The sequence below is a fragment of the Heterocephalus glaber genome, unplaced genomic scaffold (genome assembly GCF_053883595.1).
Source record: "Heterocephalus glaber isolate CG9 unplaced genomic scaffold, H.glaber_assembly_v1.0 deba00001429, whole genome shotgun sequence".
NCBI classification, from domain to species: Eukaryota; Metazoa; Chordata; class Mammalia; order Rodentia; family Bathyergidae; genus Heterocephalus; species Heterocephalus glaber.
The window spans coordinates 32,691,439-32,719,237 of record NW_028258294.1 but is presented as its reverse complement, the minus strand read 5'-3'; the positions used below and the strand labels follow the sequence as shown (position 1 = coordinate 32,719,237).

General features: G+C 39.4%; 1 protein-coding gene and 1 long non-coding RNA gene across 3 annotated transcripts; one reads left to right on the top strand and one right to left on the bottom strand.

The window, feature by feature from the left end:
* Positions 1-429: 429 nt before the first annotated feature.
* Positions 430-3,149, bottom strand: LOC110344273 (uncharacterized). The gene is made up of 2 exons (XR_002386748.2): positions 2,960-3,149; positions 430-634 (listed from the first exon to the last, which is right to left on the bottom strand). It is a non-coding gene; the product is annotated as an uncharacterized LOC110344273 (long non-coding RNA).
* Bud13 (BUD13 spliceosome associated protein) lies at positions 3,148-22,565 on the top strand. Of its 2 annotated transcripts, none has more exons than XM_004856640.4 (10): positions 3,148-3,314; positions 5,748-5,838; positions 8,678-8,762; positions 9,442-10,221; positions 12,374-12,591; positions 15,305-15,410; positions 15,758-15,896; positions 16,363-16,547; positions 17,670-17,751; positions 22,161-22,565. In XM_004856640.4, the coding sequence occupies exons 1-10, from the start codon at positions 3,172-3,174 to the stop codon at positions 22,252-22,254; spliced, it is 1,923 nt and encodes a 640-aa protein (XP_004856697.1). In that variant the 5' UTR covers positions 3,148-3,171; the 3' UTR covers positions 22,255-22,565. The 2 variants fall into 2 exon arrangements, with proteins under 2 accessions (XP_004856697.1, XP_021093330.1); XM_021237671.2 differs by lacking the exon at positions 3,148-3,314 and adding an exon at positions 3,341-5,563.
* Positions 22,566-27,799: the final 5,234 nt, after the last annotated feature.

The window sequence follows — 27,799 nt, the reverse complement described above, 5'->3', positions numbered from 1 at the left end:
TAATTATAACATGAGGTCCATTTCTAAGAGCATGCCTCCTACTTCATATTCCAAGTTTGGTAAGTACATTAGCCCTGTGAGCAAGAGGTAGGTATTGAGTGCACATACACCTGTGTCCATGATGGGTATGTGGTGGGAATAGGTATGAAGGGCAGTTGATCTGGCTAACTGAGCTTCAGTGATGGTAAGACTTTTTACAACCCTGCCCCACTCTCCCTCTACGCTTGTGGCAAGTCAGTTGCCTGTTGGCACACTGCAGGGAAGGAAGCCTGTGCTTAAATTTAGGGCAGTGGTATTTAAAACTCCTTGGCTTTATTCTTATTTTAAAAACATTTCATTGGAAATAAAGTCTTTGTAAATAGGGAAGGGTGGAGGGCGTGAAGGGAGGGCTAGGAATGGGGAAAAAATAAGATCCAAGATGCATTATGTAAAGGTACAATTCCCAACGAGAAATGTAATTGTGTTGTATACCTACAATGTACCAATAAAAGAATTTAATACAAAAAACCCCCATTTTAAACACTTCTCTTTATAGGCAAATGGCAGTTTTCACCTGTGAAGAGAAAAGAGCTGAGTTTATTTTGTGTGTCCACCTCAGTTTAGCTGGGCATCTCTGATGCTTCTGTTTCCTGGTCTGTAAAATGGGGACACTAGTGGCATCATTTTGTACAGGTTTTGTGAGGGTGAAGTGAATTGTGAAGGGTTTTGTGTAATTTCTCATAGAATCCTCACAAAAATTCTAAAGCACCTCTTTTTCTGCTTTAAACCCTTTCTGGGGAAGATTTATAAATTATCTCCATTTTATAGATAAGAAAACAACCTAAAAGAAGTTAGGTAATTTCCAGAAGGCTATGGGGCAGGCTTCAAACCCAGTTCTGGATGTTTTGAACTCAAGCCCATAATTACTGTACATGTTTTATTAGCTGCAACTTCAGGGAAAAGGCAAAGCTCAGATTGTCCACTAAGCACATACTTGTCTGATCCTGCTTAGCTGCCGTGTGTGATGGAGTTGGGATATGAGTTTGGGTCTTATCAGGCTGAGGCTGTCAGTGGATGGAATAGAACTGAAGATGGAGATAGGCAGGGGTTGGACTGATGGGGGCTAGTGGGGCTGTACTGATGTTCCCTGGAGCACAACTATGAGTCTAACTGCCCACTGACACTAGGGTGGAGTTGAGTTTCCGATACACCAGAGTGAACTGGAAACCAAGTCGGGGTTCATTATTGGAGATCTGTGAGGTCTTCCAGGTGGTGAAACTATTTTCTTCCATGGTGTCCCTCTCACAAGCCCTGAGAGACAGCCTGCTTTCCTTTCTTGGCCTGTGCTGCAACCACTCAGTGTAGCCTAGTGGTTAAAGATTTTTTGCTGTGGGTTGGGTATGTAGCTCAGTGGTAGAGCACTTGCTTATCATGTACCAGGTCCTGGGTTCAATCCCCAGCACTGAAAAAATTCATGCTTCAAAGTAGTAATCCCCAAGCTCTTTTGTATATAAATTTTTGAACATGTATCCCAAGATTATTTATAAAGTACAATGCCTATTTGACAAATATACTTTAAATTGGTAAAGCTTGTTTTATCATCTGTAAAGTAATAATAATAAACCTATCTGAAAATTGTGAGAGTTGAACGATTCAAATAAAGCTGCCCCCCTCCAACCTTCTCCCGCAAAGTTTGAATACTGGAATTCAATCTCTAGCTTCCCTTGTTATGCTGCAAAAAAATCCATAACCATTTTTCATTGGGAAGATTTTACACAATTTCCTTCATTAGGTAACTAGGAGCTGTTAGTAATATCAAATGTGGGGAAGTTACATAGGTTTGAGTAACCTACAGCGTTTTTCATAGTGATTAGATTGGATTTGGCATTCCTGATCCCCCCTCCCCTTTTCCTCTTTTGAATGTACCTAGAAAACTATTCCAGCGGATTTCCATTCACTTAAAGATGCTGTGAGACCAAAGCGACTCCATTTTGCTAAAATCCACCATTCCCCTAGCCTCTCAAATTAATGGTTAAAATGTGTTTGCTCTGGGACAAAAGATACAATCTGTAACAAACCAAAGTCCCTAAGTTAATTACTCAGCCATCTGTTTGCCCAGGAAATAAACGTTCCGGGCCCCCATCCATAGAACAATCTGTAGATGTGCTGACTGTCAGTACGTAATGGTCGTGACTAATAGTGTGTCTGCTGACCATCAGTACGTGACAGTCGACCACCAACCTTTGCCCCTCATTTCCCTCGTAAAACCTACATGTAACCGCCCCTCAACCCCTCCCCCTCATGCACCTGGCCAATCAAAAATGTACACTTCATGCTCACTAATTGTCAACCAATCATGTAACTGCTAAATTAAAAAATCTCCAAACCTTGCTGTAACCTCTATAAAAACCCTGGTAATTTAAAATTCGGGGCTCTCGATCTTGATCCGCTGCGTCGGTGACAATTGAGAGTCCCTGCTCGAGCTTGAATAAAAGACCCTCGTGCATTTGCATCGGAATCGGCTCCTTGGTGGTCTTTGGGGACTTCGCGATCTGGGCACAACAATGCGTATACGGACTATGGACCCTGTTTTAAGCACTTGGCACAGTAATATCTCAGTCCTCGCAACCATTCTGAGTTGGATGCCATTATTTATTTCCCACCTCTCTTTTGTTTAAAAAAAAAAAAAAAACTTGGCTGTAGTTCGTACAGCTAGGAAATATACGGCGCACGCCTGTAATATCAGCACCCTGGAGGTTGTGGCAGGAGGATTGCGAGCTCGAGGCCAGCGTGGGGAACACTGCAAGCTCAAGGCCAGCCTGGCCTACACCACGAGATCTTGTCTCAAGAAGCCAAAAAAGAGTCTACTTTGTTTACTACACTGGCGGTCTGAAACCGCTGAGGACGGGGGACCTTTTTTTGGGTCAGCTTGTGTAGCGTCAAGGACGTTGGACCATGGACATAATAGAAACGTGATTACCTTGTCGTAGAACATAGACTGGACTGCGGAGGTGTTAACATTCGGGTTTGCTCGCAAACGCGACACCGGCGAATCCCACTAATCTGTCAGGTGGTTCTGGGCATCCTTCGCCACTTCCGCTTGTAGCTCCTCCCCTCGGGCCTTAACCTTCTGTTTCGCGTTCAAGAATTTTGTCCCCAACGCCGAGCCGTCTTCCCGCTTTCGCTGCTGTTATGGCGGCAGCTCCGCTGCTCTCCAAGGCCGAGTACCTGAAGCGTTACCTGTCCGAGAATGATGCTGGCATGGACGGGGGACCCGCGTCCGGTCGCAAGCGGCGCAAAAAGCGACCGAAGCCAGGAGGGGCCGGCGGCAAGGGGTGAGTTGGTCCTGACGGGGGCGGTGCCTGTTGCGGCTCGCCGCCCCTCTCCCTTCCGACTCCGCCCTCGGCTGCCGGCCTCTTCTCCCCGGGTGGGTCGGTCTCGCCGTGCTGCTTACTTCGCTGGAGCTTCCTCGGCCAGGCCTCCGCTCACACCGCTCCAGACTCCGGCTTACTGCTGCTGTCTCCCCTCTTCCAGAGAGGAGCCTCTGAGCAGCACCTACCATGTGTTAAAGCCAGGCTGTAACTTTCTTTACTCTTTTCCCGCTTTAGTAGGCTTTCGTCCTCACAGAGGTTGACTGTCGTGGCCCGAAAATAGTGGAGCTAATTCAAAGCCTCTGGGCTCGGATTTTTAGGGCGCAGAATCAGCCCTTGCGGTTCCCAAATCCCAAGGAATCTGATCCTAAATCAAAGACCCAAAACATATCCTGTTACTCTTCTACTACTAGTGCTGACCGTGACAACTAACATTTATACAGTTATTGTGTGCCAGGCACCTAAGAACTTTGAAATAAATTTAAGCTTCCTATTACAATGAAATAGATATTATTGTTATCATTGTTCAAATGAGAAAATTTATCAACCTAGTGTACTGAGTTGAAAAGTGCTCTCCTTCCTCAAATTTCTATCGAGAACCTTAGAATGACATTATTTGAGAATAGGATCTTAGCAGAATCAACCAGTTAAGATGAGGTCATACTCGATTAAGTTGGGTGCTGAATTTAGTATGACTGTGGTTGTCCTTTTAAGAAGAGGGAAATTTTTCACAGGGAAAATAGCTATATGTAGGTAGAAGCTGGATTAGATTTATGCTGCCACAAGTCAAGGTTTGCCTGCATCAGAAGCTAAAAGAGGCAAGGAAAGAACCCAGCCTGTTGGCACAGGTTACTAAACCTAGCAAAACTAGGAGGCTGAAGCAGGAGGATCACAAGTTCAAGCCCAGCCTGAGCAATTGAGACTATATCTTTAAAAAAAAAAAAAAGACAAAAAAATCCTCAACAGACTTTTTGTGGAGCATGGCCTTATAGATACCTTGATTTGGACTTGATTTCAGCTTCTACCCTCCAGACCTGTGAGAGAATATATCTCTGTCATTTGAAGTCATCCAGTTTGTGGTACTTTGTTATAGGCAGCCCTAGGAAACTAATACATCCAGTGAACTCAGATACTTTCAAAGAACTAGTCCATTTTCTTTTCTGGTTTGGTTCTTGTTTTATTCTTGCTTTTTATCTTCTTCCACTCTGATTTGTGTGGATTTTTTGGAGGCAGTGCCATGCAGTAGAAGTACTTTGAGTTCTGGAACAGTACTGATCAGAGTTTGAATCCTAGCTATGCCTCTTTATAGGCTGTGTGGCTGTGGCAAGATATTTTATCATTCTGAGTCTCAGTTTCCTAATCTTTAAAATGAAGGTATACTGAACAGTACTGTTTATATTAAGTGCTTGTTGTGATTAGAGACGTTTCAAGTGTTTCTACCTTCTCAAATAATAACTTCATATCACGGTTCATCCATATAACAAATATGTTTTGAATACAGTCATCCCATAGTAATTTAGAATTGGTTCCCAAAATATGTAGATACTGGAGTTTCTTATATAAAATGACATGCCATTTGTGTATAACCCATATTCATCTTCTAAATCATCTTTATAATACCTACCACAATATAAATGCTCTGTCAATAGTTGTTATACTGCATTAGTTTTGGAATAATGACAGACTCTGTACCCATTCAATACAGATACTCTTTTTTTTTTGGCACTGGGGATCGAACTCGGATCCTTGCGCTTGCACAGCAGGTGGCGAAACCACTGAGCTAACCCCGGCCCCAGATAGTTTTTTCCCTTTGAATATTTTCAACCTGTGGGTAGTTGAATTTGTGGATGCATAACCCATGGATGTGGGGGACTGACTGTATCTCCTATGCTAGTTACTGCAGGATATCGAGGATGCCTCTCTGAACAAGAATGCTTAGTGCTTTTTTTAAATGGAGCTTATAGTTTAATGAAAATATAAGCTTTATACAACTAATTGATTTCTTTGTTTTGTGATAGATACAATGAAAGTATTACAAGAGTGTGCTTCAAGGTTTTTTATCCTGGGACTAGGGAGAGGGTAGGCAAGGAAGATACACCCAAGGAATTTATATTTTGCTAGAACCTGAAGGATGAGTAAGAATCTCCTAATAAATAATGAGAAGAAAAGGAGGTCACCAGAAAGAAGGCGGTTCATTTGTGAAAATTGACATGGTAAGGAACTTGATTCATTCCAGGCACCCAAAAATGACCAGTGAAAGTGAATTGAGAGGGTAGTGGCATGGGATGAAGTTGTCTATATAAACAAAGACTAGACCATGTAGGATTTTTAACATCACCTTTAAACCAATAGATAAGTGTTTTTTTCTATTTTGATAATTTTATTTGTTCTATTTAGAATGCGGATTGTTGATGATGATGTGAGCTGGACAGCTATCTCTACCACTAAACCAGAAAAGGAAGAGGAAGATGATGTAGATCTGCCAGTGGTAGGTATCTTTTGGATGGTCCTCTTGTCAGAACTTTGAGATGGTTCAAGCTTCTCAGTCTTGATTCCCAGTGCATAGATTTTTAGGAGGGAGAGCTCAGCACAGAGAAGAGGTGACACTTTCCAAAGAGCTGTTTACCATAGTCTTCTTTCATGATGCTTATACAAATGGTCCTGACTTACTGATGATTTAACTTTTGATTTTTTAATATTTACTTTATAGTAGTGTGAAAGCAATACATGTTCAGATAAAACTGTACATTTGGTGTGTGTGTGTGTGTGTGTGTGTGTGAGAGACAGGGTAGTTCAGGCTGACCTTGAACTCAAGGTGATCCTTCTGCTTCAGCCTCTGAGTGCTGGGATTACAGGTGTGCACCACCATGCCTGGATGCATTTTCAACTTATGATATTTTCAGTTTATGAAGGTTTTAGTGGACATAACCCCATCATAATATGAGCAGCATTTGTTGAATGACTTCTCTGTTTATGGAGGGACCTATCAGCTTACAAATCAGAACAGAGAGGCAAGACACCTTGACATAGTGATTGAACCATGATTAGCATTATTCATGGTTCAGTTTGTTGGAATCTACCTTAAAAATGATGTTTGAGTTCAATTAAAAGGAACTTATTATTTGCCCATTTTGTTCTTTGGTTTTACTAAGCTTTAAAATTGTACATTCTTGCTAAGAACTGGAGATACATAGATGAATAAATGATACTATCTGTGCTTTAGTGATTACACCCTAGAATAAGAGACTAAATTTTAAACAGTTTCAACAATAAATACATTTTGAAGATATATTCCACATAGGCATCAAGTATCATTAGAGCACAGGGGATTTTTATTTTCTTCATTGTTTCATTTGGTATTTATAGAATAAGAACATATGCATTTTATATATTGTAGGTATGTTTTGTCATTTGCCTTTTCATTTATATAATATTTGGCCTTTTAGAAATTTTAATTTTCGTGTAGTCAAGTCTGTTAGTTTTCTTTTCTTTTTTTTTTTTTTGCAGAGCAAGGGTGGGATGTACCAGGAATGAAACTTGCCAGGCAGGCACTATACCACTGAGCTACATCCTGGCTCAAGTCTATTAATTTTCCTTTGTAATACTGTCTTTTGCTTTTGTGAAGGTCCAGAACCCTAAATAAAGGAGGCTTTAGGCCTAGTGTACTCTGCAGTGGTTAAAACAGACCTTGATGATTGAGTTCATTTTTGTTATAGCAAGATTGCCATGACCACCAATAATGATGACAAAAATAATTATGATGACAGTAATAACAATTTGCATAAGAGTAACTAATAAGTTTATTTTATTGAGCATTTACCACATACTAAGCACTACTAAGCTTACATGAATGATATCATTTAATTCTCACAGCAATCCTTTGTGTCTGGCTTTTACAACGAGGAAACTGAAGCTTAGAATAATTTGCCAAAGGTTACACAGTTGTTAGTGGCAGAGCTGGGGTTTTAGATCTCAGTTCGTCGTACTTGAAAGCCTGTGCCATCAATGTCCAGAGGGAGATCTCAAAAGTAGGTTGTATGAGGAATGATGGTAGGATCTTGGGAGAAGAGAAGTAGTAGAGGGGACTTAATTTGGATTTGAATTCCAGTTTTGCAGTGTGCTAGCTTGTGACATTGAGGAAGTTATTTAAACTCTCTGGTTCAATTTATTGGTAAATGCCCTAGAATCTTTCTTTGTTGGATTGTTGTGAGGTTTGAGTGAGATAATATAAGTGAAGGACACAACACAGTGCCTAGTACACAGTTGCTATTCTGTAACTAGAATTTATCATGCCAGCTATCTTTGAAAGTCTGTCATGTGGAAAGGGGAATTTTTGTATCAGAGCTCAGAATTAGGATAGAAGGAAAAAAGTTATAGGAGAGTAAGCATAGGTCCAATAATACTAAGACTAACACTGTGCAAAAAATGCAGTGGACTTCCTTGTAAGAGAATGAGTTCCCTGTTAGTGAGTTCTTTGTCAGGGAGGGATTGGGTGAATGATCATTTATTAGAGATACTGTAGAGAAGATTCCAGGGCTGGAGATGTAGCTCAGTGGTACAGCACTTGTCTAGTGGGCATGAGGCTTTGGGTTCAATTCCTAGCACTGCTGTTGGGTTGGGATTGGGGGGCCAAGATTCTACTTTGTTTAGGAGTTTGGAGAATATGAAGGAATCTATGATTCTGTGTCCATCTCAGTGGCTCCTTTGGTTGGATTCAAGAAGACTTATCATTGTGACTGTTTACAACAAAGTTTCATAGGGTTCAGAGGCCTTAATTAGAGATAGGTGTGACAGGAAGGCAGCTTATGTTTTCACTCTGAATGTAAAAATAAATTGTAAAAGGAATTTAGTTTACAAGTGGCAGTTGTGTAGCTGAAGGGGTAATAAAAAAAGTTTGTAATGAAAGAAATTAATCTTTGGAGAAAACATGACTGGCAGAGAAAGATCTACACTTAAGCCAATAGTGACAATCAGAGCTTTATGGAGCAAACATAACTAAGGACTGTTGCATATTTCTTAATGATTTCCTTTGGGTGTGTGGGCCCAGTATATATTAGGAATTAGAATTCTTTGATCTTTTTTTTTTTGAGATAGGCTGTTACTGTGTAGTTCAAGCCTGCCTTGAAGTGACTGTGCAGCTCAGGCTGGCTTGAATTTGTGGTGCTCTTCCTGCCTTAGCCTCCCAAGTACTGGGGTTGCAGGTGTGCACCCCTGTGCTCAGCAGTCATTCCCATTCTTAATTGCTAGTAGCTTCAGGTTCTTGAGACAACAATGCTTCTTGGCTAGATCTTGCGTTCTTCCCCAGCACAGTGTCTTTACTTCCAAAGGTGGCTGAGTTTGTGGATGAGCGACCAGAAGAGGTAAAGCAGATGGAGGCTTTTCGTTCTAGCACCAAATGGAAGCTTCTGGGAGGTGAGTTCCAGTAATAGATAAATATAAAAAATATAAATTTCCTATTATGGGAAAAATTTTCCTTTTCTATGCTTTTTTACCTTTTTTTTTTTCGATACCGGGGATCAAACTTGGGACCTTGCACTTGCAAGGCAGGTAACAGTACCACTGAGCTAAATCCCTGGCCTCTATGTTTTTTTTTTTAAAAGAGGAATGCATAGTTTGTTTCTATGTATCATTGATCCTGAAATATACAGTGGGGAAAAGAATTCAGAACTTCTTCAGAAGTACTAAGACATAGGAAGTTATAGACCAGGTGTCCCTTCTGCTCTGACTTTTTTTCCACTAGGGTTTCTGAGTACAGAAAGTAACTCAGTTGGAGCCTTTCATCACTCATTGTTCTCTGGCCCAGCATTGGAGGGAGTTCCTGAAATAAAGACACGACTTTGGAAGAGTTTACAAGAGACAGGAATATGAAAAGTGTACTTAAAATGCTCTGCAAATAGATGAATAAGAGAAGTATTCTCAAGATATCCATGAATGTTGGTTTGCTCCCCCTAAACAAAAGAGAGCTGTGTACACCTTTAGGGCTTTCTGAGTAGTTCTAAGGTGTGTGTTCCTGGGGCATCTTTTGAAAATTCGGGTGTGAGGGGTGGACAGAGCATTTGTGGGAATTTGACTCTTTACTATTTATGTTTAGACCATAGTGAAGACCTGCCCTTACCTATGTATCAGGATACTCCGGATTCATCTCCTAGGAGGGCCCATCGTGATACCCTGGATCCATCTCCTTCCAGGAGGGCCCGTCATGATACCCCGGATCCATCTCCTCCCAGGAGAGCCCGTCATGATACCCCGGATCCATCTCCTCCCAGGAGGGCCCGTCATGATACCCTGGATCCATCTCCTCCCAGGAGAGCCCGTCATGATACCCCAGATCCATCTCCTCCCAGGAGGGCCCATCATGATACCCCGGATCCATCTCCTCCCAGGAGAGCCCGTCATGATACCCCGGATCCATCTTCTCCCAGGAGGGCCCGTCAAGACTCAGACACATCTCTTCCCAGGAGGATCCACCATGACTCCTCAGATGCATCCCCTCTTAGGAAACCTCATCATAATTCTTCAGATATATCTCCTAGAAGAGTCCCTCATGATTCCTCAGGTATCCATAACAATGCCTCTGACCCATCCCAACCTAGGAGGACTCTTGACTCCTCAGACACATGGCATCCCAGGAGGGGTCATCATGACTCCTCTCATTTGGCCCCTGATGTTGCTCATTCACTGCCCAGAATCAAAAGAAATAAAACCCCAGAAAGAGCCTCTAGCAAGACTTCTTCACATTGGAAGGGGTCAGGACCTACTCATCCATCACTCCTGAAGAACATCGAAAGTGAATATGATTCAGACCTCTCTCCTCCCCGAAAAAAACAAGGAAAATCTCATTTTGGAGATAAGAAGCAGCTTGATTCTAAAGGTAAGCATCATGACTGCCATGGGAGAGAATCTCTGGAAGCTTTCTTTTGGGCCTTTACTTGCTTTATAAGGGGTTGAGAATGAGTTTCTTTGGAAACGTTTTGTAAAGTGAGAGGCTGGACTCAGGAGAGTTTAAAAACTACAATGGCAGGGTAGAAAGTTTTTATATGTATGTATTTAGTGTCCCTACCCCATATAAACATATACTACAAGAGGGAATTGAAATATAACACACTTGCCAGGGATTTAGCTCAGTGGTTTCGTCGCCTGCTGCGCAAGCTCAAGGACCCGAGTTTGATCCCTGGTACCAAAAAAAAAAAAAAAAGAAATATAGCATACTTATCCTATATTTCTTGCCACTTTCTGAAGAAGTTTTCAGAATCTTTTGTATCTTTTTTTTTCCTTTTGTATCTTATGGCTGTTTTGACATCTTGAATCAATTCAAATTGTTTATGGCAATTTCTGTCAAATAAAAACATTGTGGTGTGTCCTCATCCACCTTATTCATTGGCTCTGGCACTGTGCAACTTCTTTTCTGTTATTCTTTTTAAAAAATTTTTATTGGTACATTTTAGATATACATAATGATAACATACATCATAGGGAATCTGTACCTATACATGATATATCTTGCTTCTTTTTTTTCCATTTCCCTCCCCTTTGTTTCCATTTTTTTCCTTCTATTCTCTCTTTTTTTTCTTGTCCCTTCCTTGGCACTGTGCAACTTCTGGCTGTTCCCCAAAGTCAAAATTACCATGAAAGGTAAACATTTTGAATTAGTTCAGGACATTGAGGCAGCCATGACAGGCAACTAAAGACACTCATGAAAGAAGACTTCTAGAACTGCTTCATCAAGTGACAAGAATGATGGGGTGAATGTGTTTGAAGCAAGGGGGAGTATTTTGAGAGAGTATGGCAATGTGTCTTTTAGTTTAATTAAAATTTCACCTTTTTTTTTTTTTTTGGTACTGGGGATTGAACTTGGATCCTTGCACTTGCACAGCAGGTGGCGAAACCACTGAGCTAAATCCCCAGCCCTATTATGTGCTCTTGATAGAGTTGATTCCTGACTGTGCCGAACATAAGTTATCACGTGTGATCTTTCCTGTCCTCTTAACATAATTTTCAGGTCTAAAACATCTCTATGTTAGTATAAGTTTTAATGACATTAGGTTATTAAGATTTCCTCAGTCATTTCCCTATTACATGTTTTTGATTATTTCTGAGCTTTTGTTTTTAATTCTTTTAGTGAATAGTCTTATATATAAACTGTTGTCCCTATTTTGGGTTATTTCCTTTTCTGCTTCTTTAAAGATTACTTGGAAATTTTACTTATAGGTGGGTTTCCTAGAAAGCTAAGAAGTTGATTTATTAGCTTAGAAGGTATGGATGTTTTTGAGACTGTTAATGCATATTGCATATTGGTTTTTGAGAGGTGATTTGTGATCCTTTTTTTTTTTGGTACCAGGGATTGAACTTGGGTCTTCTGCTTGTGAGGCAGGCAACTGAACCACTGAACTAAATCCCTGGCCCCTTGTGATCCTTTTATCTAGAATTTAGGCCTACGAAAAGAAATATTTTACTTCATCTTTTGTTCCTAGGCACTCTTAATTTTAAATTAAAATACTTTGTTATCTTGTTTAAGGACATCAGAATATACAGCATTCTAGGTGTTTCTGACTTGTACCACAGTTCAGAGGGCTTGCTTCAAGTTGTTTTGCCTATTTTATTGGCCTGGAGGGGAGGAAGTAACTATACATAGATTAGTGTGTTGATATCTCATGCATTCATTAGTCCTGTGGGAATAGAACCTCCATATCCTGCCTATGGTGTAAAAGTTGAATCTGATTTTGTTCTCTTGTGTCATCCATACTTGTGTTCAGGTTAGTTATTGTTTTTCACAAGAAGATTAAACAAATGTGCTAACTTACTTGGAAAGTTCTAAGGAGATTAGTTAATTAATTTTTTTACAGTGTTGGGGATTGAACCAAGGTCTCATACTTGCTAGGCAAGCACTATACCAGTGAGCTATTTCACCCAGCCCTCATTTATTCTTTAATTTCTAGGCTCTTCTCCCAGCCATAGGATAAGTCTTACAGGCCTTTCACCTAGGAGACATCAGTGTCACATGATGAACTCTTCTTTCTCCCCAGGTGACTACAGGAAAGCTTCTGATTCAGATCTTTCACCTCCACGGCATAAACGGAGTCCAGGGCACCAGGATTCTGATTCAGATCTGTCACCTCCAAGGAATAGACCAAGACGCCAGAGCTCTGATTCTGACCTCTCTCCACCAAGGAGGAAACAGAGGACCAAATCTTCGGATTCTGATCTGTCTCCACCTCGAAGGAGTCAGCCTCCTGGAAAGAAGGTACAGATATCTGGGAGGCATTTCCTTCTCTTAGAATGACTCCTACTTTTTAGCTTTATATAAATCCCTGAGAATCAGGCCAGAGGAGCAGGAAGTAGCTCTCACTAGTACAATAAATCTTAGTTAAAAGGACTTTTGGAACTGTCTCTATAAAGGCAGGACTGGCTATAACTCAAATTAGATGGACTTCTAAATGCAGATCGAATATCCCTTATTCAAAATGCTTGGGAGTGGACTTGTTTTATTGATTGATTGGTTGGTTGATTAATTTATTGACTGATTGATTGGTACTGGGAATTGAACTCAGGGCCTCACACTTACCAGGCGGGTGCCATGCCGCCGAGCTACATTCCCAGCCCCAGACTTGTTTTAGATTTTGGAGTTTTTTGGATTTTGGAATATGTGCATACAAAAATCTGAAATTGATTACATTCATTGTGAGGCGTTAGTATGTAGAGAACACCTCTTAATTCTTTTTTCATCTCCTTCCCCCTCCACCATCTCTTGGCCTTCTTCCCTTTTCCAAAAAAGATCTATCTCCCTATTTCCTATTATCTTTTATTGTGCTCTTTATTTATACTTTGGGTTTCTCATATCAGCAAAATCGTGATATTTAAGCTTGTATGTCTGATTATTGAAAACTTTTTGAACACTAACATGATGCTCAGAAAATTTTGGATTTTGGAGAATTTCAGAATTCAGACTTGGATTAGGGATGCTCAACCTGTACCAGATTTCATAAGAGGTTCTGTCTTACAACTTCATAATTCCACTAATCTCATTTTAATATATCCAGAAAAACTTGTGGGTTTTAAAAAAAATTAACATACATTTGCATTACATAATGATTGCATTCCTTTTGGGGAGTTGTACATAACACATCTGAATTCTTTTTTCATCCCCTTTCTTTCCCTCTTCCCTCCATCTCTTGATCCCATTCCCATTTGAAAAGATCTGTCTCCCTATTACCTTTTATTTTGCTCTTTATTTATATTTTGGGTTTCTCATATAAGAAAAAACATGTAACATTTAAGCTTGTGTGTCTGATTTATTTCACTTAACATTACTGTCTCAAGGTACATCCATTTTCTTTTTTTTCCAGTACTGGTTATCAAACTCACGACTTTGCTCTTGCAAGGCAGGCGAGGCAGGCCAGGCAGGCGTGGCGCTACTGAGCTAAATCCCTGGCCCTACATCCATTTTCTTACAAGTGACTTACATTTATCCTTCTTCATGGTAGAGTAGCACTTGATTGTTTATAAATACCACATTTTCTTTATCCATTCATCCTTCGATGGACAGATAGGCTGCTTCCAAGATTTTGAATTATCCTGTTGTACACACAGGCATGCATTATCATTGGAGGAAAACTTATTTTTTTGTTTGTTTGTTTGTTTTTTGGTACCGGGGATCGAACTTGGGACCTTGTGCTTGCAAGGCAGCCAGCGGAACCACTGAGCTAAATCCCCGGCCCGAAAACTTGTTTTTTTAAGAACTGACGGCTTTCCTTTGCAGAGTGGGGTTAGGAGCACAGTCCTGAACCAAACGCAAATTTGAATCCTACTTCTGCTACTATCTGTGAGATTTAGGCAAGATACTTGATATCTCTAAGGCTCAGCTTGTTCATCTGTAAAATGTGAAGAATGCTAGTTTCTATTTTACAGTGTAAGGCTTTTGTGAGAATGCAGTATGAATTAGTGTAATTAAAACTCACAGCACAGTGTCTGAGACAAAGCAAGGATTTGGTATTAATGATTTATTATTATAAATTTATTATAAATTGAACTACTGGTTTCTATATCTAGAGCTTAAGGAGAGGAACTTAAAATATAAAATCACTTTTGCAAATTATATTGTGTGGAGCGTCAATATTTTGTTTTGTTTTAAATCTGGGATAAAGTTTGATGAATTAGCAAAAGAGAAACACACATGAACTCAGAGTACAGTGATTACATTGTAAAGAACACTAGCAGTAGTAAAGGAGTCTCACTCGTGAGTTGGGTAAGAACAATAGAGCCTGTAATGCACGTGTTTCTCTCCAAGGCAGACTTCTCAGGTGAGTCTTTTCTGCAGAAGGGTTTGGAGAAGATTGATCCTGGCAGGACAGACCACCCTGTCCTTGAACCTCTTTGAAGAAGAGTAAGGTCCCTATTTTAACTGGACCCCTTGACAGTTTAATATATACTCCGTCTGTGGTTTGGGGTTTATTGGCTATCTTGATACAAAGTGTAGATTTGTGGAAAGTTTTCATGTGCTTATGTCTTCTATTATTGTCCTTATTACATATCCACAATTTGAGGATCTTAGGTTTGCTTAAATTTGTACTTTAAATGGAATATTTTATATACTGGGTCTCTAATGGGTGGCCCAGAGCTTGATACAGGTTTCTCATCAGATGATCTGAGTGAGTGAGTCTTCACGTGTGCACTTTACATATGAAAAGTCAGAAATGTAAGTGCTTAGCTCTCTCTTTAATGAATTATTGGTATGCGCTTCTGTGTACTCCTAAAGTTGATAGTACTATTAAATTTTTTATGAAATTAGATTTTGTTTCTTTTTTTCTATGTTGTAAATCTTGTGGTCAGTAAGGAGAATAAAAGCTAGTGTCTTTGGTGTGGTTGTTGTAGACAAAAATGCAACTAACTGTGTAGACCCATGGAGCCTATTGCTGTATTGTCTTACTGATGTTGGATACTCCTTTTCCATTGCACAGGCTGCGCACATGTATTCTGGGGCTAAAACTGGGTTGGTGTTAACTGACATACAGCAAGAACAGCAGGAGCTCAAAAAACGGGATCAAGAAAACATGGCGTTTGAAGGTAAAAATGAAAGTGCAGGGTGCAGTCTAGGCTCGTGTAGCTTTTTTTCTTTTTAAGATAGCTTGTTATACCTGATAATTTAAATTTTTAATTGCTATCAGATCCCAGCTCTGGTTTTTATGCATCATTTTAACCTTTCAGGATATTCAAGTGTTTCCCTCTTGAAAAATGTCAGTTCTTAGGCCCATTCTCAATATACACCTATATGTTAGTGGGAACTACTTGTGGTCTGGCTGCAGATGTTCTTATCCAGCATCAAAATCCCAAGCAGTTGATTTCATTTGTTAGAATATTATTTCTGATTTTGATCTCAGACATTTATCTTAAAAAGAGTTCTTCTTTCACAGCCGAATTCCAGTTTGCTGAAACTGTGTTTCGTGACAAGTCTGGTCGTAAGAGGAATTTGAAACTGGAACGTCTAGAGCAAAAGAGAAAAGCAGAGAAGGACTCAGAACGAGAAGAGCTGTATGCCCAGTGGGGCAAAGGGTAAGGGCATCACTGAAAGTGAAAGCAAGATGGCAGTGCCTGGAGCATGTTGTTTCTCTGCTTTTCTTCAAAGCTTAGTTATCCGGAATGGACATTCAGTATGCTGAATCGCTTTTCCAACACTGATAGATTCTGTACTTGCAGTTGACATTCTGAGGATTTTACTTTTTTTTTTTGGTACCAGGGATTGAACTCAGGATCTTGAGCTTGCAAGGCAAGTGCGGTGGCACTGAGTTAAATACCTGGTCCATTTTACCCTTTTTAATATTTGGCACTAGGGCCGGGGATTTAGCTCAGTGGTTCCACTGCCTGCCTCGCAAGCACAAGGACCTGAGTTCGATCCCTGGTACCAGAAAGAAAATATTTGGCACTGGCCACTGCCAGGAGGAGGGTCTTTGAATATGGCATTGTGGTCCATCTCCATGTAGGAGTGGAAATATTAAAAGAATGATTTTTTCCTGCCCAGGCTTGCCCAGAGCCGGCAACAGCAACAAAATGTGGAGGATGCAGTGAAGGAGATGCAGAAGCCTCTGGCCCGCTATATTGATGATGAAGATCTGGATCGGATGCTGAGAGAACAAGAAAGAGAGGGAGACCCCATGGCCAACTTCATCAAGAAAAATAAGGCCAAGGAGAACAAGAATAAGAAAGGTGAGTCTAGGAACCCTCAGAGCTGGAGCTGGCTTAGTGAAGAGAGAATTATTGGGGTTCCTCTACATAGCTGTATGCAAAGAGGGTTTTCCTATACAATTTTTTTTTTTTTGGTACTAGGGATCGAACTTGGGTCCTTGCGCTTGCGCAGCAGGCGGCAAAACCACTGTGCTAAATCCCTGGCCCTCTCCTATACAATTTAAAATTCTTTGTATTTGTCTGGAGTTTGAGTTCAACTGGTAGGGATTTCTTCTTTTTTATGAGTATGTGTTTGCAGTGTGTAATGTTTACATTCCTTGTGTGAAGTCGGTACATGTGCATAACACATCGTAATTTCTTTTTTCGTACCCTTTCCCTCCCCTCCCTCCCTCCTCCCTCCATCTCTTGTTGCCCTTTCCATTTGAGAAAGATCTATCTCTCTACTTCCTATTACCTATCTTTTGTTTTGCTCTTTATTTATAATTTAGGTTTCTTATATAAGAGAAACCATGTGATATTTAAGCTTATGTGTCTGATTATTTCACTTAACATGGTCTCAGGGTGTATCCATTTTCTTAAAAATGACTGAACTGGGCCGGGGATTTAGCTCAGAGGTTCTGTCGCCTGCCTTGCAAGTGCAAGGTCCCAAGTTCAATCCCCGGTACCAAAAGATAAAAAAATGACTGAACTTTACCTTCTTTGTGACAGAGTAATGCTCCATTGTGTGTAAAGACCTCATTTTCTTTATCCTTTCATTTGTTGATGGACATAGAGGCCGCTTCCAAGATTTAGCTATTATGAATAGTGCTGTGATAAACATGGCTATGTATGTATTGCTGTAATTTGATGTCTTTAACTCTTTCAGGAAGATATATAGAAGAGGAATAGCTAGGTCAAATGGAATTTCTAGTTTTAGTTTTTTGAGGAATCTCCATACTGATCTCCATAGTGGTTGTGCTAGTTTACATTCCCACCAACAATGTAGACTGGTTCCTTTTTTCCCTGCAGCCTTGCCTACATTTATTATTATTTGATTTCTTGATGGTGGCCATTCTTTCAGGGTAAGACATAGAAAAATTTTCCCCCATCGCCATCCATCTCAGAATTAAATTACATAAGTAACTTTTTCATTCCTCTCATTAGTGAGACCTCGATACAGTGGACCAGCGCCACCGCCAAACAGATTCAATATCTGGCCTGGATATCGCTGGGATGGAGTGGATAGGTAAGACTATTTCCTTCATTTTTTTCTGCCCACTTTCTTCTCACCCTAACCTTCACTACCATTCTTAAACTACACTCATTCTCTGCTGTAATCACAAGGTGAATAGTATGCTTTTTCTTTTCTTTTCTTTTCTTTCTCCTCTTTGTTTCCTTTTCAGAATGTTTTTTAAAGCTCTAGGCTAGTGATAATGAACCTTTTAGAGCTTTTGATGATACAAACAGCCCACTGCAGCACTTGTGCCGTAGGTTTGCCACCACTACTCTAGATAAACAACTGATGTGGTCCAGATGGGACACCCTTTGTGTTAGACATTGGTCATTTTTAATATTTTCTAAAGTTTGGAGAAGTTGAGTGATTGGTTGTGATCTGGAGACTTCTGTTTGTTATATCTTTAAAATGTGCTTGAACCATAGTTCTCTTCAGTCTTAGGAGTAAGTCTCCGGTAATGTCTCAAAGATTCCTACCACCCCATCTATTCACCTACCAGCATCTGCACCTATATACTCTTAACTTCCTGTCTGTTATGATGGATGAACTATATTTGCTCCTACTTAATGTCAGTCCTTCTACATACATAGTGGGTCTCATCTCCTTTTGCCTACTAAAGAACATTGTTCTTACATCTAGCACAGTGATTCCCAAATTTTTTAATCTCAGGATCCTTTTGCATTTTAAAAATGATTGACTACTCCATAAACCTTTTATTTATGTGGCATATATCTATTGATATTTACCATAATAGAAATTAAACCAATATGTTTAAAAAGTATTAATTTGCTCTATAAAGTAATAGAGCCATTACATGTTACTATGTTAATAGAAGGATGATGTTGATTTTCATTTTTGCGTGTCTATCTCATTAATGTTTAGGTTAGTAGTAGCTGGATTTTGCATATGTCCATTGTGAAATATTATTTAGCTGAACTGTCGAAAGAAAATTCTGCCTTATATATAGGTAGTAGAAAAAGAAAGTACAATACAAAAACTCAAGTGCTAGTTCCTTTCAGGTTAGTTAAAGCATATCAAAGAATTTTTTATACAGCTTTATACTTTGAATCTTATACCCATGCATAATTTTATAATACCATGCATCAATCATCTGTAACATGTTGGTTTGTTGAGTTTTTCAGACTTTCCAAATATTGGTATACTTTATATAATATCAAAAAATTGTTGGGCTGGGGATTTAGCTCAGTGGTTCCGCCGCTTGCCTCGCAAGCACAAGGACCCAAGTTCGATCCCTGGTACCAAAAAAAAAAAATTGCTTTTGGTAGCATTGTCTCAGGCTTTATCACAGAAGTCTTTAAATAATGGAAAGCTAACAAATTCATGGTGATGCATACAATTCTTCAGAATTCTAATTTACACTTGAAAGCTTAAACTTTATTCTTGGCAACAAATATTGTTTCCTTATACCGGTAATAAAGCTCACTTTGTACAATATCTCTTTTTCTTTTGGTACTGGGGATCGAACTCGGGTCCTTGCACTTGCAAAGCAGGTAGTGGAACCACTGAGCTAAATTCCCAGCCTTACAATATCTCTTTTTATAGATCCTATTAAATTTTATATTTAGAGGATTATACCATCTACAAATACAAATAATTTTACTTTCATTGTGGATGCCTTTTGTTTTATTTTCTTGCCCTGTTGCATTAGCTGCCAATAAGAGCAGATATCTTTGCCTTCCTTTGGGTGGTCATATTAAGGTTGATTCTTTTAAGTATTTATTTCCCAAAGTAAAAAACTGGTTTCCTTGATGCTCCTGAATAATATGCATGTTTCTAAGGTTGGAGATGGTGCCATTTATAATAAGCTTTCCTTTTTCTTAAAGTCTTCCATTAGTCACTCCATGTATTTCTTAGGAAAGTCCTTAACATAACTTTTTTTTCCCAACATACATGTTTTAACTTTAAACAGCTATGTACTGGGTGCCAAAGATTTCACATTGAGTGAGGGACAGACCCCAAGTCTAGGAGCTCACTTTCTATCTATATGAGCAGACAGATAATTTCAAGGCTACTTGGTTAGTGTTACCATAGAAAATTTTCACATGCTTTGGGAACACAACAGGAGAGTAAATTCAGCATTGAAGAGCGAGGATGTGGTTTGAGAATTCTTCCTAGAGGATTTGAATCTTACAGGATATCAGTAACCAGCCAAGAGAAAGGAACGATATTAAGGGAAAAGGGTCTTGTTTGTGCTAAGTCATAGAATATGGAATACCATGTGTTATAGGATGGGGTGGGGTCATAAACAATTTGCTTTTGTTGGATAGCATAAAGTGTGAGATAGAGTTGTATGAGATGGACTAGAGAGTTTGACAGAGTTCTAGTCACAAAACGCCTTGGGAGCTTTTTTGAGGAATGTGGTCCGTGCCCTAGAGGCGAGGGAAGCCATTTCAGTATTAAAAGCAGCTCCTAGGGCCGGGGATTTAGCTCAGTGGTTCCACCGCCTGCCTTGCAAACGCAAGGTCCTAAGTTTGATCCCTGGTACCAAAAGAAAAAAAAAAGCAGCTCCTGTATTTTAGATAGACAAATCATTATGGCAATATTGTGGAGTATTTGAAAGGCACCAAATAGACCAGATACAATGATGATGGTCTGACTGTGATAAGGGTGGAGAGAGGAGGAAGTAGAGCAGTGGTTAGGGAAGAAGATGGTAGAACCTGGTGACTAGTTTGAGAAAAAGGGAAGAATTGTTGGATTTGGCAACAAGGAATATCACTAATGACCTGAAAGAGAGCTAGCTCTACGGCACAATTTAAAAAAAAAGTCACATTCTTTGTATTAAAGAGTGAATAAAACATGAGGAAATGGAGACAGTGAATGTAGGCTCTTTCAAGAAGTTTAAATAACAAGGGCCTAGGGACAAGGCTCACTGGTAGGCACATATTTACCAAACTTGAGGTACTGGATTTGATTCCCAGGACTTAAAAAAGGGGAAGGACTTTAGATAACGCATAGTAGTTGGAAGGGGTTTGAGGTCCACTTACTACCTCCTTGAAGCTCACCCTTGTATTGGCTTCATGACACCCTACTCTTGGTTCTTTTCTTTTATCATTTCTTCTTGGCCCCCTTAAATGTTTCTCAGGGCTCTCTCCAAAACCTCTTGTCATTCTCATTCAATGGACTGTACTCTCTCTGGCTGAGTCTTGTCTAGTCAGACCTTTAACACCATCTCTATATACCTGATTCCGAGTCTGTATTTCCAGCTCATTTTAGAGCATCTAGCTCCATAATGGATTTCTCTCTTCATATGCACTTTTGACACCTAAAATATAACATATACAAAACTGCCTTCAAAACAGCTTCTGCTGCTGTAAGTCTACTGCTGCTTTTTTGCTCTCTAGCCTGCCTGGTGGCAGTCTCATTCACATGGTCACTCAAATTATTAACCAGTGAGGCAAACTTACTTTCTCCTTTTTCCTTCTGTCTAATCATTCAGTAAATCCTACTAGTTTTGCCTATTGTGTTATCCCTCTTGCTGTCCTTCCTTTACCATCTGTTGCCAAGGGCATTGCAGAGACTTTCTTCCAGAGTAATCTCTTTGAAATGCAGTTTATGCTCCTGCTTTAAACCCATCCTTTATGGATGAAATCTAACTTTTTACCATGTTCTACAAAGCTCATTATGGTTTGGCCTCTCCAGCTTTGACTCATGACCACTTCATTTGTCATACTTCAGTCTGTAGTTTGCCTTTGGTTCCTTGAAAGTACTAGAATAACTTATTTCTGTGCCTTTGTTTTTGTCCTTTGTGCTGTGCCTTGACCTGAAATGACCTCCTGACCCTGATGTCCCCTGCTTCTTACCTGCATCCCTTTGATTAAATCATTCTTGTTTCAGACTTAGCTTAGGGGCCGCTCCTGTGAATTCTCTACTGACCATTCTTGGTCCATACCTCATGCCATCTTTTTACCATTCCTCCCTTAAGCTGAGTGAAGTCCCCATTCTGTTTCTGTGGTACCCTATACGTATTTCTACCACAGATTATGCTTTTTGTTTTATTTAAATGTCTGTCTTAACATCTCTACTTACTGTGAGTTCATCAGGACAGGCACTGTGTCATACTAATTTTCCTACAGTGTCTACCACAATGCCTAATGTCCACCGAGAATTCAGTAAATATTTGTTTAATGAATGGATAAATATAAGATGTGGACATCAGCTAAGAGTGAGTTGGACCTTTAGAGAGTGGGAAGGGTTTGAGTAGTTGTCAAACAGTGAGAAAAGGGTCCAGAAAAGGACTAAGAAAAGGATAAATTACGTATTTTGACTCTTGGATTCTATTTGCATATACCTGAAATATGTCTTACTTTTCTCCCTAATGATTATGAACTGTTCTCTTTCTTTTAAAACAAATATGCAATGCAGAGGGTTCTAACTGATAATTATGTCACCTTTGATTACAGATCCAATGGATTTGAACAGAAGCGCTTTGCCAGGCTTGCCAGCAAAAAGGCAGTGGAGGAACTTGCCTACAAGTGGAGTGTTGAGGACATGTAGCTTTTCTGAGGCTCTGCCAGTGCCTGTGGGTTGGGGTGGTGGCATGAGATAGCCAGGCATCCAGCTGTATCCTTTGCCTGTGCTAATAGTGATCAGGGCCCTCACAGACCAGCAACTTGTTGAATGCCAATTTTGACTATAGAGGAATACTTGAGACCTGATCTATGGACTGAGGCACCTGAATTTCTGAGGTATGCCAATACTGTACCTGGCTTCTGCAGGAAGTGGTGATTTCTGTATTCCAGGGTTTATTTGGCCAAGGTTTTTCTTTTTCTGTTTTTAATAAATATACATTTATTTTTTTAAAATCATTTCCTAACTGGATGTTGTATTTGGGGAAGATTCCAGCTAATATTGAATCCTTGGGGATCTTGTGAGCAATGAGTGATTAGATTTTTCATTAATCTAATTGGTAATGAATAAAAACTTTCTCAGTGATCTTTCTTCTGAGAAAACAAGAATTAGTACTAAACTAGATTCAGGAATATTGGAGAGATGGTATATGATAAAGATAGTGTCACAGTTAAGTGGAAAAGAGATGTATAGTGGTGCTCAAAAAATTAGCTTAGTATATGGACAAAAATAAAGCTGGATCCCTGCCTTATACCTTAAAACAAAAACAAAGAAACCCTAAAGCAATTAAGGACCTAAATGAAATATAATTTAATCAAACTAGTAGGGGGCTGGGGCTGTAGCTCAGTGATAGAACATATGCCTACCTTGTATGAGGCCCTGGATTTGATCCTAGCAAGAACAAAAATAAAAGCCAGTAAGAACAAATGGTGAACATGTTTGTGATCTTAGGGTGACGATGGATTTCTTCACAATTCATGGATCTGATTGCTTTGACTATTTCATAATTAAAGCAGTTTATAGTCACAGATAAAAAATAGAAGAAATTATTTGCAATGTCTAAAACTGACTGGAGATTCCTATATAAGGGAATGAATATAGAAAGAACTCTTGTAAATCAGAAAGAAAAAGATAACATAAAATTAAAATATACAAAGAATATCATAAGTAAAATCAAAAGAGAAATCCAGAGGCTAGTAAGTATAATACCTCACTAGTAATTGACTAAATGCAAATTAAAACACTGAGTTTCTATTTTAGAGCTATTAGTTTGGGAGAGATAAGTAAGTGAACTCTCATGAAGAATGAACCTCATGGGAAATTTCTACTGGTTTGTCTATTTTGGAGTGCAAATGGACATTACTTACAGAAATTAAGGCTTATTTGGGAAGCAATTTTTAAGAGTGGACTATCAAGCTACTGCCTGATATTGAATCTTAGCTATGAGTATGTCATTTGCTAGCTGTGTGACCTTTGGTAAGCTTCCTAACTCCTCTGTGCCTTAGTTTCTTCATCTGTAAAAGAGAATGATCCCGTAGGTTCATTGTAAGCTTAGAACAGTACCTGACACATAGTAAATGTCACGAAATTCTTAGCTACTGATACTGTGCTCGCTTCAGTAGCACATATACTTACCTATTGATATTGTCACTGTCATGAAGTATGGTAGCCAGCTTCCAAAATGGTCTAATCTCTGCCCTCTGGTATTTGAGGTCTTGTGTAGTCCTCTCCCATGATGAATAGAGCTGGCCTGTGTAACCAGTGAGATGTACTAGGACCGTGTGGCTTCTGAAGCTAGGTCATGGAAGACACTGAAGTGTCTGCCTTGTACTTTCCTGAGCATTTGTTCTGGAGGAATCCAGCCTCTTCTGAGGATAACAAGCAGCCCTAGGGAGCCCCACAGCCAGTGCCCAGTAGCCAACATGAATGAGTCACCTTAGAAGGTTCCTTCAGCTCTGTTCAGTCCTTCACTTGTCTGCGGCCCCGATCAACACCTTGACCACATCCTGCTGAGAGATCCTGAGCCAGAAACACCTGATTCCAATTTGACTCAGAAAAACTGTGAGGTAATAGATGTTTAGTATTTTTTTAAAAACAGCATCATTGAGATACAATTATACACCATCCAATTCATTCCTTTAAGTGTACAGTTCAGTGTGTTATAGTATATCACAGAGTTGTGCAGCTATCACCACAATTTTTTTTCTTTTATTAGTACATGTTTGCAGTACATAATGTTTACATTCATCTTGGGAAGTAGTTACAGATACATAACACAGCTTGTTTCTTTTTTTGTACACTTCCCACCTCCCTCACTCCCTCTGCCTTTCCTCATTTTCATTCTTGTTCTTATAGTTCTTAGCTCATGGTTTTGTTTTTTTTTACACCAGCGATCGAACTCGGGATCTTGCACTTGTGAAGCAGGTGGTGGAACCAATGAGCTAAATCCCCGGCCTTAGCTCATATTTATGATGTATTATGTTTACATTCATGGAGATTATTAGGTTTCTCTACATGGTATATCTTAGTTCTACTTACTCCCTCTTCCCTTGCCCTCAGTCTCCTGGACCCCTTCCCATTTGCAAGAGATCTGTTGCCTTGTTTTCTTCTCTTCATCCTTTATTACCCTGATTAATTTTAAAATATTTTTATTGCCTTGTGAATACAAGTAAGTGCAGCCATTAGCAGTAAATCTCCAACTCCCCCATCCCTGGACAACTACTAGTCTGTCTGTAGATTTATCTGTTCTGAATTTTCATATAATATGTTAATGAAACTGATAAAATATGTGGCCTTTTATGTCTGACTTCTTTGTATAATGTTTTCAAGTTTCATCCATGTTGTAACATGTATCTTTCATTTCTTTTTATGGCTGAATGATAGTCCCTTATGTGGATATACACATTTTATTTATCCATACATAATTTGATGGACATGTAAATTGCTTCCACTTTTTGGTTATTATGACTGATGCTACTATAAACACTTCATGTACAAGTTTTTGGATGTATGCTTTCATTTTTCTTGCAATATACATACCCAGGAATAGAAATGTTGAGTCAGGAGCCTGGGATTTAGCTCAGTGGTTTCACTGCCTGCTGCGAAAGCGGAAGGATCTGAGTTTGATCCCTGGCACCAAAAAAAGTCATATGTAACTCCATGTTTAACTTTTTTTTTTTTTTCTGGTACCAGGGATCGAACTCAGGACCTTGTGCTTGTGTGGCAGGCGGCGGAACCACTGAGCTAAATCCCCAGCCCTCCATGTTTAACTTTTTGAAGAATTGCCCAACTATTTCAAAGATGTTGATAGTTTCAATTTCTCTACATCTTTGCCAGTACTTGTTATTATCCATCTTTTTGATTATCACTGTCCTAGTGGATGTGATTGTATATCTTATTGTGGATTTGATTTCCATTTCCCTGGTGGTTAAGGATGTGTTGAGCATTTTTATGTATTGTTTATTCAAATCATTTGTCCATTTTCATATATGTGACAACCCAATTATATATACACATTGTGATGGTTAATCTTGGTTGTCAACTTGATTGGATTGAGATAGAGCCAGGAAATTATTGAGGTACCCTTCTAAATATGTCTTGGGAGTATTTCTAGAGACAACTGGCACATGGGACAGCAGACTCTAGGGGTCACTTGTCCTGAATATAGGCAGCACTGTCCAATAGGCTGGAAGCCTAGATGGGACAAAAGTGGAAGGAGGAAGCACACTTAAGCACAAGTGTGCTCTGGCTTCTCTGCTTCTGGCTGCCATAAGGTGAGCAGTTTTGCTTCTCCATACCCTTCTGCCATGATGCGCTACCTCACCTCAGGCCCAGGAACACTGGAACCAGCCAGTGTGCACTGAAGCCTCTGAACCTGAGCCCAAATAAATCTTTCCTCCTCTAAGTTGACTTTCACAGGTATGTTTGTCATGACGATGAAAAGCTAACATACACACATATATATAGTATATATACATACACATATTTATACATATACATAAGTGTGTGTGTGTGTGTGTGTGTATATATATATATATGTATATATATATATATATGGAGAGAGACTACCAAAAAAATGTATACATACTTCTGTAGTTTGTCTTACTAATAAAATGTCTGGAAGCTGATGCCTACCACTTTGAGTACCTCTTATAATTGTAGAGGCCAACGGTAACATATCAATATCATGATGTCTCAATAAATTTAGTATTAAAATATTTATACAAATTTTTTCTATTCCTGATGTATACATTTTTGGGGCAGATATATACAAAACAAAACTTTATAGGGACAAGTCTTATCAGGTATATGATTTGCAAGTATTTTTTCTCATTCTTGAGTTAATTGTTTTAAGCTGATACAGCTGTTAGATAATTTGCGTTTAGGGTAGGATAATATGTTATACAGCAGTATATAACTAAAATATATCAAAGCAGTTCCATTTCTGACTCTGACCTCCTGAGAAACTTGTACAAGTTCTTAAGTAACATATAAGGATATTTATCTATGTACAGTTTCTGTAGAGGAAGCTAGCAACAACTCAGATATCCATCACTAAGGGAATGATAACAAAAATGTATGCATATCATGGGATATTGTTTTAAAAAGTCGGATACAAGCTATTAGGAACTTAGTGACATAACAGACTACAGATGAAGAAAATACAGCAAAAATCAGCTAAATAGATTAAATAAAGTTGGTCCTGATGGCACACATCTCTGTAATCAGCAATGGCAGAGTGAGGCAGGAGGGTGGCAAGTTGAGCTCAGCCTGGCCAACTCAGAGACCTCTTAGCAAGACCATGTCTCAAAAATTAAGAGTTGAGGGTGTAGCTCAATGAGATGGTTTAATATCACAAACAAAACCCAAAAAACCTCACAAAATGACTTTTTTTGGGTGCTGTGGGTCGAACCCTCGGCCTCACTTATGCTAGGCAAGCTTTCTAACACTGAGTCATGTACCCAGGTGGGAACATGATTTTTTAAGGAGAATCTTACACTTGAACTCACTAGAATTGGGTCTATGGGAAGGAATGGAACGGGACTAGAATGGAGAGTGAAGGGGGAAAGGAAAAGAAGTTCTGTATGGATGAAAGTGTGTGTACAATTGGTATTTGTGAGAAAGCACTTTTAGAGCTAAAAATAAACGAAGATGCCATAGTTAGCACGTGACAGAGTTGGGTCTAGAACCTAGTGTTCTTTCTCTGCATGGCTTATTTTGTCCTTTTATTCCTCACTGAAAACTTCTTTTAAAGGTCCAAGCTAGCTGTGTGAGGTGGTGCATGCCTGTAATCCCAGCATTGTGGGAGGCTGAGGCAGGAGGATTGCAAGTTGGAGACCAGCCCAAGCAACTTAATGATTTAGCTAGACCCCCTTGGTGCTGTTTCAATATAAAAAATAAAAAATAAAAAAAAATTTTAGGGGATGTAGCTCAGTGTTAAGGTCGTCAGTTCAATCCCCAGTATCATGGGAGAAGTGGAAGAAAGGGTCCAATCTTAGGAGATAATGGAGAAACTGGTAAAATCTGAATAATATCTATAGTTTAGTTCATAAATATGCCAATATTAATCTCTTAGCTTTACAAAGTATCGTAACTGGGCTGGGGATTTAGCTCAGTGGCACCGCACCTGCCTTGAAAGTGCAAGGTCCTGAGTTTAATCCCCAGTGTCAAAACAACAACAACAAAAAACAAC